At 38.4% G+C, this 12,392-nt stretch overlaps 1 protein-coding gene across 4 annotated transcripts in view; it reads left to right on the top strand.

The window, feature by feature from the left end:
* The window catches only part of ZNF215 (zinc finger protein 215), a 27,619-nt gene that overhangs the window by 1,772 nt on the left and 13,455 nt on the right, over positions 1-12,392 (top strand). For 2 of the 4 annotated variants that reach the window (XM_032427247.1, XM_032427246.1), the window contains exon 2: positions 7,167-7,743. In XM_032427247.1, the coding sequence (XP_032283138.1) occupies positions 7,344-7,743 (400 nt within the window). In that variant the 5' untranslated portion in view covers positions 7,167-7,343. Of the gene's footprint in view, positions 1-7,166; positions 7,744-12,281; positions 12,368-12,392 lie in introns of those variants that run through there. The other 2 variants (XM_032427245.1, XM_032427249.1) reach the window with 2 other exon arrangements.

The raw sequence follows: 12,392 nt of genomic DNA, 5'->3' as shown, positions 1-12,392 counted from the left end.
AATGCATTTGTGCTTTTAAATCATTATATCCCTGCATATTGCTTACACTTGTTTATTATGTTTTTAATCATCCTTTTATTTTCAGCTTTCCAGTTCTTTTGTTTTGGATGTCTTTTGAGTGTTTATATAGTGAAATTTTTTATCTAGTACATTTACTATTATAGTGGATATCCTTTTTATTATTTCTACCTTTAATTTTTTAATTTTTGTGCTTCCTTAGCGTTTCATTTTATTTTTAACATTTGCCTTTGAGCTTTTTTTTCCTTCTTTCTCCCTTTATGGTAATTTAAAAAGTATCTGGCATGTAGTTCATTCTTTGGTGGGACTCCATCATGCTTCTGAAGCACTTTGAAACTTTTTTTCCTTTTTTTCTTTTTTAATGGACCGTGCTTTCCTTAAGCTTAGAGTGTTGGATCTCAAAATCTTCCTTCAGCTGATCCACTTTGCCCTGTGTCTGGTGGACATATAAGAGGGGCACTAATGAGCATATAAATGGTGCCAATACATCTCTACAAGATGGCGAGTGGAGAGAAACACAGTTTTTAAGGAACTGTAGAAAGGGCCACAACTTAGAATGTACTGTGAGGTAACCACAATGGAGGTGGAAGCTTCCTCTGAGTATCAGAAGTTCCAACACAGTGTGGGAGTGAGAATCCAGTAGAATAGAGGACTCGAGTGAAGGATTACATGTGAAACCTCTCTTTCCATCATCTCCCCAACTTCCCCACCCGTTTCCCTTCCCACCTATATAAAGAAGCAGTTTAGCTAAAGTGCCTTCCTCCCACAAAAAGTTTTTTCCTAAATAAATTGAATAAACCATCTGAGGAGAACTAAGGCTTTTAATGTGGGTGTTCCTTTCAAAGTAAAACCTTTTCACTCTGTTATGTGGGGAGGGAGGCACAGCCTGAGAGCCAGCTCCCCCCACTCACCCTAAATCAGAGCATGCCAATCTGTGTGTCTCACCCATATACACATGACTCTCAGGAGGATCTCTCCCATTCAGAGTAGATGCCCATTAGAAAACCAATCTACTAATCTACTGATACAGCCGAAGTAGAAATTGGTACGGCTCTCTGGAATAGTCACCCTAATACTTGATTCTTAAGTATGAATAGAAAACTAAGGAACACCAGATGTCTAAGAACCAAGATAAACAGAAGCCCCACAGAATAAAAGGGAATTTAAGAAACAGAAAACTCATATTAGAATTGCCAAAGAAATTTGAAGTAATTGCAACAACCAGACAAGCACAATGCAGTGGAAGAAGAACCATCAGTGAACAAGAAAAAGCTCTTAAATTTAAAATATGACTGGTAGAAATTTTTTTTTAATGAAATCTACAAGGTCAAGTGACAGAAATCTCCCATAACACAAAAAAAAATTTCCAGAAAAATCACCTCTTGGTAGTAAACCTGGGCATAGAAAAGAGGATAGGATAGAAGACTGTTGATTTTCATCATAAAAGTTCTCATGTGCTTTTGATTATTTTTCCTTTTGCCATATGCATGGATCCTTTGATTTGCAAAAAATTTTCCATAATTTTAATTTGTTTTTCACCATAAGATTTTGTTCTCCCTTACCTCAGCATTTTGGGAGAGACTTTTAGATTTGTCTATCATATCACTGGTTCAATGAAGTGTCCCTTTTGTTCTTTACTCCTAATCAAGATTGTCAGTCTCTTAATCCATTTTGATATTTACCTTAATCTCATCCTGTTTTACTAAATGGCTCCCTAATTCTGTTTCATAAATTTACCACGCATCCTTTTGAATCTGAATACATCAGGCAAGTGTCCTTTAATTTTTTAAATAAAATTTTTATTTTACAACAATTTCAGATTTACAGAAAAATTGAGACTATAGTACAAAGAGCTCCCATATACCCCATATCCGTTTCCCCTATTAGTAACAAATTAGTATGTTAATTAGATCTATTAATTAGATCCATTAACTGAAGTCCATTCTTTGATCTTATTTCTTTAAATTTTGCCTAATGCCCTTTTTCTGATTCAGCATCCCACCCAGGATGCCACATTACATTTAGTTGTCATGTCTCCTTAGCCTCCTCTTGGCTGTGACAGTTTCTGAGACTTGTTTTTAATGACCTTTACAATTTTGAGGAGTACTGGTCAGGTATACTATAGGAAGCCCATCTATTAGAATTTGTTAGAATTTTTCTCATGATTAGACTGGGGTTATGGGTTTGGGGAAGGCAAATCACAGAGATAAAGTGCTGTTTCTACCACATCATCTCAAAGGTACATACTGTCAACATGCCCTGTCATTATTGATGTTAACTTTGATCACGTGACTGAGGTGTATTTTTTCAGGTTTCTCCACTATAAATTTATTCTTTTTCCCTCTTCCCATATTTACTCTTTGGAAGGGATTCACTATGTAGAGCCCAAACTCAAGGGATGGAGAGTTATGTGCCACCTCCTGGAGGACTGAGTATCTACACAAATTATTTGGGATTCTTCTGCATGAGAGATTAGTCTAGTCTTCCCCATTTACTTACTGATTGAGTCAGTCATGTATATTAGTATAGTTTATGAGTATTAATTTTATACTTTGGGTTATTTATTGCTCATATTGTTTCAGCTTTGGCCATTGGGAGCTCTTTCACTTGGCTCCTGGGTGCCTTGGACATGCCCCAGTGAATGTGTTTTTGTTTTTGAGCTCTGATCTAGTTTCTAGTACTTCAGGGTGCTCCAAGCTCATCTTGTATATATATATATATTTTTAATTTTATTTATTTGAGAGAGCACAAGTCGGCTAGAGGGGCAGAGGGAGAGGCAGAGGGAGAAGCAGACTCCCTGCCGAGCAGGGAGCCCGGTGCAGGGCTCTATTCCAGGACCCGGAGATCATGACCTGAGCCGAAGGCAGATGCTTAACTGATTGAGCCACCCAGGCACCCCCATATTGTATATTTCTTGCTCCAGTTCTAGAATAAGTCATTTCTCCATGAAGCCCTGGTTCCTTTATTGAAGAATGGTATTAGAAACTGAGATCTGGGAGACCTTTGACCCCCTTTACCCATTTCTTCCACCTACCACTCTTCTCTGGCAACCACCAATTTGTTCTCTGAGCTTGTATTTTTGTTTGTTTGTTTTTAAGATTACACATATAAGAGAGATCATACAGTATTTTTCTTTCTCTGACTTTATTTCCCTTATCATAATTCCCTCAAAGTACATCCATGTTGTTGCAAATGGTAAGATTTTATTCTTTTTATGGCTAAATAGTATTCCTGTGTGTGTGTGTAGATAAATTTCTTTATTCATTCATCTGTTGATGGACATTTAGGTTGTTTTCATATCTTGGCTATTGTAAACCAAGTAAAGTGCTGCAATGAACATGAGGGTGCATATATCTTTCCCAGTTAGTGTTTTCAATTTCTTTGGATAAATACCCAGAAGTGGAGTTGCTGGGTATAGGGTAGTTCTATTTTAATTTTTTAAGGAACCTCCATACTGTTCCAGAATGGTTGCCCCAATCGACACCGCCGTCAGCAGTGCACAAGGGTTCCCTTTTCTCCACATCCTCGGCAACACTTGTTATGTCTTGTCTTTTTCATAATAATCATTCTCACAGGGCGCCTGGGTGGCTCAGTTGTTGGGCATCTGCCTTCGGCTCAGGTCATGGTCCCAGGGTCCTGGGATCGAGCCCTGCATTGGGCTCCCTGTTCAGCGGGAAGCCTGCTTCTCCCTCTCCCACTCGCCCTGCTTGTGTTCCCTCTCTCGCTGTGTCTCTCTCTGTCAAATAAATAAATAAAATCTTTAAAAGAAATAACCATTCTCACAGCTGTGGGTTGATACATCATTGTATTGTTTTGATTTGCATTTGCCTGATGATCAGTGATGTTGAGCATCTTTTTATGTATCTGTTGGCCACCTGTATGTCTTCTTTGGAAAAATGTTCAAATGTCTTCTCTGGAAAAATATTCAAATCTTCTGCCTATTTTTAAATCAGATTGTTTTTTGTTATTAATTTGTATGAGTTCTTTATGTATTTTGGATATTAATCTCTTACCAGATATGATTTGCAAACATATCTGCAAATCAGTCAGTGTGATACACAACATTAAGAAAATGAAAAATAAAATCACATCATTTCAATAGATGCAGAAAAATCATTTGACAGGATTCAACATCCATTTATGATTAAAAAAAAAACTCTCAACAAAATGCATATTGAGTGTGTATTACCTGTCAAGAAGTGGGTGAGTGTTCTTTTAACCCCTGTAATTCAATCAGATAGGTTACAGTTGAGAAAACTCACGGTTTGGTTAAATAATTTGCTTAAGTTCATACATGTAGTAACTAGTACAGCTGGGATTTAACCTCATGTCAGTGTGACTCCAAAGTATGTACTCTTAGTCACTGTGTATTCTCTATAGCAGGATTTCTTTACTTTGGAATTTCTGACACTTTGGGCTGGACAATTCTCCATTACAGAACACTGTCTTGTGCATTGTAGGATGTTTAGCAGGATCCCTGGGCTTCTCTCACTAGATGCCAGTAAGAGCCCCCAGTTGTGACAGCCAAAACTGTCTCCAGACATTGTCAGATTTCCCCTGGTACGAGATTGCTCCTAACCCCTGGCTTAGAGACGTGTAATAAAATGAACCCTGGAAGTTGAATTGCATCCATACTGGGAGAATTGTCAATTGGGTAGAAAGCTGTTTCCAAACTTCCCTGAATGTAATGACTCTTATATTTGGGCAAGCTCTTTGGGGAACAGTGAGTGCTCTGCTCATAGTTGTTAAAAGAGATACTGGCTCTTGTGGGAAGGCTTTTCAGTCAATATGCTTTCTGTACAACCTATGTGAATCTCTTGACTTGGCTATATTGTATGAAGACTCCCACTGAAGAACAGTGCCAGTTACTCACTCTGCTAGCAAGCTGTGTTTTCTGTTCAGTGGCCTTCTGAGCAAACTGGTGCCAAATACGGCCCATGTAGTCTTGTGAGTCTAAATGTTTAGTTGAGCCTATGACCTCCCTGGTGGACATTGCAGACTGGCCCATAGTGAGTCCTAACAAATGAAAACTTCTAATCATTATAATCTGGGAATGTACTAATTTTAATTAAAATAAAATTGACATACAATATTAGTTTCAGGTATACAACATATTGATTCTGCAGTTCTATACAGTACTCACCACGATAAGTGTTGTTACCATGTGTCACCATGTTATTATATTACTACCTATATTTCCTATGCTGTACTTTTCATCTCTGTGACTTATTTTGTAACTGAAGTTTGTACTTCTTAATTCCCTTTATTTTTCATATCTCCCCCCGCCCCCCACCTCCACTCTGGCAACCACCAGTTCTCTATATTTAAGAGTCTTTTTGGTTGGTTTGTTTGTTCATTTGTTTTGGCTTTTAGATTCCACGTGTAAGTGAAATCATATGGTATTTATTTTTCTCGTCTTATTTCACTTAGCATAATACCCTCTAGATCCATCCATGTTGTTGCAAATAGCAAGGTCTCATCCTTTTTTATGGCTGTGTAATATTCCATTATATATGTATACTACTTCTTTATCCATTCATCTTTGGTTGCTTTCATATCTTAACTGTTGTAAATAATTCAGTAAACATAGGGGTACATATATCTTTTCAAATTAGTGTCTTCATTTTCTTTGGCTAAATACCCAGTGGTGAAATTACTGGATCATATTGTATATCTATTTTTAATTTTTTGACAAACCTCTATACTGTTTTCCACAGTGGTTGCACCAATTGACCTTCCCACCAACGGTGCACAAGGTTCCCTTTTCTCCACATTCTTACCACTTGTTATTTCTTGTCTTTTTGATATTAGCCATTTTCTGACAGGTGTGAAATGATAGCTCATTGTGGTTTTGATTTGCATTTCCTGATGATTATTGATGTTGAGCATCTTTTCATATACCTGTTGGCCATTTGTATATCTTCTTTGGGAAAATGTCTATTCAGGTCCTCTGCCCATTTTTTAATCGAATTTGTGTGTGTGTGTGTCAGTGTGTGTATCGAGATGTACAAATTCTTTATATATTTTGAATATCAACCACTTACCAGATACGTCCTTTTCAAATATATTCCCCCATTCAGTAGGTTGCCTTTTTGTTTTGTTGATGGTTTCCTTTACTGTGCAAAAGTTTTTATTTTGATGTAGTCCCAACAGTTTATTTTTGCTTTTGTTTTTCTTGTCTGAGGAGACATACCCATAAATATGTTGCTAAGGTTGATGTCCAAGAGATTACTGCCTGTATTTCTGTTAGGAGTTTGATGGCTTTGGATCTCATATTTAGATTTTTAAATCCATTTTGAGTTTATTTTTGCATATGGTGTAAGAAAGTGGTCCAGTTTCATTCTTTTGCTTATAGCTGTCCAGTTTTCCAGCACCATTTATTGAAAAGACTGTCCTTTCCCCATTGTGTATTCTTGCCTCCCTTGTCATAGATTAATTAACCACATAGGTATGGGTTTTTTCCTGTGCTCTCTACCCATTGATCTATGTGTCTGTTTTTGTGTCATTGAAATGTACTTTTTGATTTATCCCTGACAATGAAATGACTCACATTATTTTTTAAATAATTGTTTCTTAACTTAATTTCTAGTGGTATTTCCAATTTTACTCATTTTATATAATCTTATTGATATTTGGGTGGCTCAGTTGGTTAAGTGTCTGCTTTTGGCTCAGGTCATGATTCCAGGGTCCTGGGATCGAGCCCCACGTTGGGCTCCCTGCTCAGTGGGGAGTCTGCTTCTCCCTCTCCCTCTGCCTGCCACTCCCCCTGCTTGTGCTCTCTCTCTTTCTCTCTGTTAAATAACTAAATAAAATTAAAAAAAAAAAAATAAAGCAAAAATGTGTTGTCACTTGGTACAGGAGAAATCTAATTGCAATTAAATTATGAGGTTTGTTTTAAAAGGACTATTTCATTTATCACTTTTTGTGTGATGTCTGTGTTTTCTGTCTTTTTGATGGGTGGTGAAGGGAAAGAGACAGTATATTTTCTTGTTATAAAAAAGGGAAACAAAAATGGAAGAATAGTCCATAATATTTATCTTATTAGACAATTTTAAGAATATTATTTGTATTATTTTATCTTTTAACACTATGCTAAAACGTGTTCATTAAATATAGGTCATATTGGTGTCTTTTTTTCATTCTCTCAGGTACCTGAACGTTAGCTTTCTGTCTGAAGCTCCTGGAACTTTTCTCTTATTGAGATAGAACTTGGCTGAAATCACATTGCACATATATTGTACACAAGTGCTTAGCCCAAGCCCAAGAATTACTAGAATCCTCTAGTTAGACAAATTCAAACTACAGTGGGAGTTCTGTCCAGGAAGATGCAGCCTCTGAACAAGTTGATGGCTATCTCAAAACCTCAAAACCTGATTCTACATGAACAAAGTGAGGCCCCGAGAGTAGATGTGTCCTGGCAACAGGAATCCATCCCAGTCATGGAAACCTACGACTCTGAGGCCTCTCGTCAAAGATTCAGAAATTTCCAGTATTTGGCAGTGTCTGGGCCTCATGAAGCCCTGTGCCAACTCTGGGAACTCTGTCTTCAGTGGCTGAGACCAGAGGTTCATACAAAGCAGCAGATCCTAGAGCTGTTGGTGCTAGAACAATTTCTGACAATTCTCCCTGAAGACATCAGGACTTGGGTGAATTTACAACATCCAAGGAACAGCAAAGAAGTGGTGACCCTCATAAAGGATGTGATTGAAATACTTAAAGATGAAGGTGAGAATGTAGAAAATTGGCAGTAGAATAATAGTTGACCCTTATGTGGAATCTAAAAAAAAAAAAGGGAAAAATGAGCTCATAGATACAGAGAACAGATTGGTCATTGCCAGAGGTGGGGGGGGGGGGGAGGATGGGCAAAATGGGTGGAGGGTCACAAGGTATAGAAACTTCCAGGTATAAAATAAGTCATGGGGATGTAATGTACAGGGTAGTGACTATAGTTGATAATACTGTATTGCATATTTGAAAGTTGTTAAGACATTAGATCTTAAGAGCTCTCATTACAAGAAAAAACTTTTTGTAAATATATATGGTGACAGATGTTACCTAGACTTATTGTGGCGGTCATTTTGCAATATACATAAATATTGAATCATTACGTTGTACACCTGAAGCTAATACAGTTGACCCTTGAACAACATGGGTTTAAACTGTGTGGGTCCAATTATATATGGGTGTTTTTCAATAAATACAGCACAGTACTGTAAATGTATTTTCTCTTACGATTTTCTTAACACTTTTCTCTAGCTCACTTTATTGTAAGAATACTGTATGTAATATATATATATATAATATGCATTAGACTGCTTATGTTATTGGTATGGCTTCTGGTCAGTGGTAGGCTATTAGTAGTTAAGTTTTGGGGGAGTCTAAAGTTATATGCAGATTTCCAACTGCTCAGGAGGTTGGTGCCCCGACCCCTGTTGTTCAAGGGTCAACTGTATGATGTTATATGTTAATTATACCTCAATTAAAAAGAAAAAGAACCCTAAAAAAAGTAATTGACTCTTCCCATATGAAAAGAAATTATCTTGGGGTGCCTGGGTGACTCATTCGTTAAGCGTCTGCCTTCAGCTGAGGTCGTGATCCCAGGGTCCTGGGATCGAGCCCCACATCAGGCTCCCTGCTCAGCGGGAGGCCTACTTCTCCCTCTCCCACTCCCCCTGCTTGTGTTCCCTCTCTCGCTATGTCTCTGTCAAATAAATAAAATCTTTAAAAAAAAAAAAAGAAAGAAAAAAGAAATTATCTTTTTCTGAAGCTAAGAGGGTGTCAAGGGCCAAAACATGAAGGACTTTACTATTTAAGGAAGCACGGATTTTATTCTGTAGGAAATAGAAATAGAGAATGAGATCTCACAGCATGGGTAGGGAAGTAAAATGATTTGATTTGCATTTTAAAATGTTTTTGGGGCGCCTGGGTGTCTCGGTCATTAAGCGTCTGCGTTCGGCTCAGGTCATGATCCCAGGGTCCTGGGATCCAGCCCCGCATCGGGCTCCCTGCTCAGCAGGAAGCCCGCTTCTCCCTCTCCCACTCCCCCTGCTTGTGTTCCTTCTCTCACTGTGTCTCTCTCTGTCAAATAAATAAAATCTTTAAAAAAAAATAAACTAAAATATCATTTTGATATCAATATAGAGTAGTGGTTGGCAAACTATGGCCCAAAGGCCAAATGTTTTTGGAGATAGTGTTTTTGGAACACAGCCATGCTCACTGATTTACATTTAGTCTACAGTTGCTTTCATGCCATGACCAGAGTTGATTAGTTGTAGCAGAGACTGTATTGCCTACAAAACCCATAATATTTACTATCTGGATCTTCACAGAAAAAGTTTATCAACATCTTGTTTAAAAGATAGACCTGAGGACTCTGAAAACAGGAAAATCAGTTAAGATAGGTGAGGTGTTAAAGGATGAGGGAGTATTGGGAAAATAGGAGTTTGAACCTAAAGGAATTATGGACTGCATATAAGGTGTGAGTGGGATAAGATTTGATGTAAATGTGCATGTTCTGCCATACATGAATGGGCATAAGTAACAGATTTTATGGGAGGGGATTTATATAGTAATTATGTGGCATGTTGAATTTGAGATCTCTATAGGTTTGGAAAGTTACAGGTATGAACAGAAGTAGGAGAAATACATATCCTTAGGGAGCATCAATACTTAAGGGCTATCATAGCTCTAACTACCCATTACAGGAAATACAAAGGATGGAGGAACATGTTAAATTATATCATGGGAATGCCATTAGTAAAATCTAAACTCTGGGAAACTACAAGATAATCCAGTTTCTAAAACAAAATAATTTTATTTTTTTTAAAGATTGTATTTATTTAGAGAGAGCATGCATGCACAAGCAGGGTGAGAGGGAGAGCGAGAGAGAGAGAGGGACAGAGAATCTCCAGCAGACTCTGCACTGAGCACGGAGCCCAGCGTGGGGCTCCATCTCATGACCCTGAGGTCACCACTGAGCTGAAATCAAGGGTTGGACATTTAACCTGCTGAGCCACCCAGGCACCGCCCTAAAACAAACTAATTTTAAGGGAGAAGTGGGGATATGGACGAGGGATTTAGAAATTAAACGTAAAAGATGTATAGCCAATCACATGAATGTGTGAACCTTGTAAGTCATGAGGCAGTTGAGTGGATATTTTACAAGGAATTGTTGACTGGGGAGAGTGATGATATTGTTGCTATATTTAGTCCTTATTTGAAAAAGAAATAAAGGATTAAACAGAAGAAGAAAAGCCAGGTAAGCAGGCTAGAAAAGAATAGGACATCAGAGAACCAAGAAATGTTAGTATCTTGAGCTAAGAAAAGAGAAATCTTCAAGAAGGGAGTGTTCAGCAATGCTGTGACAAAAAGCTTCTCCTATTAAGATGAATATTGAAAGTAATTTACTGAAATTGTTGATTATGAAGTAATTGTTAAGCTTTAGAACAGTTTCAGAGAAGGAGTTGAGGTGGTGCTTATTTGTAGTTAGTTATATTAGTTTTCTATTTTTGTCATAACAAATGACCACAAAGTCAGTGGCTTAAAACAATGTGAATGTGGAGGGGAGGGGCAGAGGGAGAAGGGGAAGCAAACTACTCGCTGAGCAGGGAGCCTGATATGGGACTCTATCCCAGGACCCTGAGATCATGACCTGAGCTGAAGGTAGACAATCGACTGAGCCACCCAGGTGCACACAAGGTCCTCTTGATACAGAAAAAGCATTTGACAAAATCCATTGCCCTTTCATGATAAAAGCACTCAATATACTAGGAATAGAGGGAATTTCTTCTACCTGATAAAGGGCATCTATGAAAAACTTACAGGAAGCATCATACTTAATGGTTAAAGACTGAAAGCTTTACCCTTAGGATAAGGAACAAGACAAGGATGCCCACTCTGGCTACGTCTGTTCAACATTATACTGGAGGTACTAGCCAGTGCAACAAACAAGAAAAAGAAAGAAAAGGCATCCTAATTGGAAAGGAAGAAGTAAAGTTATCTTTACTGTCATATGATCTGTTCTTATGCAGTTGACCCTTGAACAACATGGGTTTAAAATACATGGGTCACTTTTTTTTTTTTTTTTAAGATTTTATTTCTTTGACAGAGAGAGACACAGCGAGAGAGGGAACACAAGCAGGGGGAGTGGGAGAGGGAGAAGCAGGCTTCCCACGGAGCAGGGAGCCCGATGCGGGGCTCGATCCCAGGACCCTGGGATCATGACCTGAGCCGAAGGCAGACGCTTAACGACTGAGCCACCCAGGTGCCCCCATGGGTCACTTTTATGTGAATTTTTTTTTAAGATTTCCTAGCAAAAGCCACAAGGCATTTACTTACAACTGCCCACCCCAGTCTCCACAGGTCCAATGGAAGACGACTAGTTCAGAGTTCGCACCTACTGCCCTTTGAGTACCCCGAGAGGCCTGCAGAGCCCGTCAGCAGCCCTTGGGATCCCTGGGACTGGGTTACCTGTCAACTTTTTTCTTTAAAAATAATTTTAAAAAGACAGCCTGTGTTCATGTATTGGATGACTTAATGTTTTTAAGATGATAATACTCTCTAAAGCGCTCTGCAGGTTCAAATGCAATTCATAGCAAAATTCCAGCTACCTTTTTTTGCAGAAATAGACAAGCTGATCCTAAAATGCATATGAAGTTACAAAGGAGTCCAAATAACCAAAACAGCCTTGATGAAGAACAAACTTTAAGGATGCATATACTTTCAATTTCAAAACTTACTACAAAGCTACAGACTTTAGTTAGGACAGAATTAAAGTTATTTTTTGGAATCTGCTGTAGACACAGATGAAGCCTCAAAATATTATTTTGGCCTTCTTCTCCCTGATCCGATACTTTTCAACTTCTGGTAGGATATCAGAATCATTTTTAGAGCTCTTATTTTATTTTTATTTATTTATTTGAGAGAGAGCATGAGAAGGGGGAGGGTCAGAGGGAGAAGCAGACTCTCGCCCGAGCAGGGAGCTCAATGTGGGACTCGATCCTGGGACTCCAGGATCATGACCTGAGCCGAAGGCAGTCGCTTAAACTGAACCACCCAGGTGCCCATTTTTAGAGTTTTTAAAAACTTTAACATCTGAGCCCCACCTTTGGAGATTCTGATTGCTGGTAGGGCCTGACATCATTATTTTTCCAAAGCTCTAAAGATGATTCCTATGAATAGCATGTTAAAATGACTACTATAATCATTAAATGTTTCTCCAGGGCAAATCTTGTCTCCCTAATGTTTTCCTTCATCTTCCTCAGAGATACCCTGCAAAGATTGTGTCATCCTCCAGAAGGGGAACATCAAGGAGAAAATGGAAACTGACTCACTAACTAGCAATTCTCAGGTGAATTAGGATTCCTACTCTTCAC

Source organism: Phoca vitulina, unplaced genomic scaffold (assembly GCF_004348235.1).
Source record: "Phoca vitulina isolate PV1807 unplaced genomic scaffold, GSC_HSeal_1.0 scaffold36, whole genome shotgun sequence".
Classification (NCBI taxonomy): domain Eukaryota; kingdom Metazoa; phylum Chordata; class Mammalia; order Carnivora; family Phocidae; genus Phoca; species Phoca vitulina.
The sequence above is the reverse complement of the archived record's forward strand: the minus strand, read 5'-3'. Positions and strand labels throughout refer to the sequence as shown.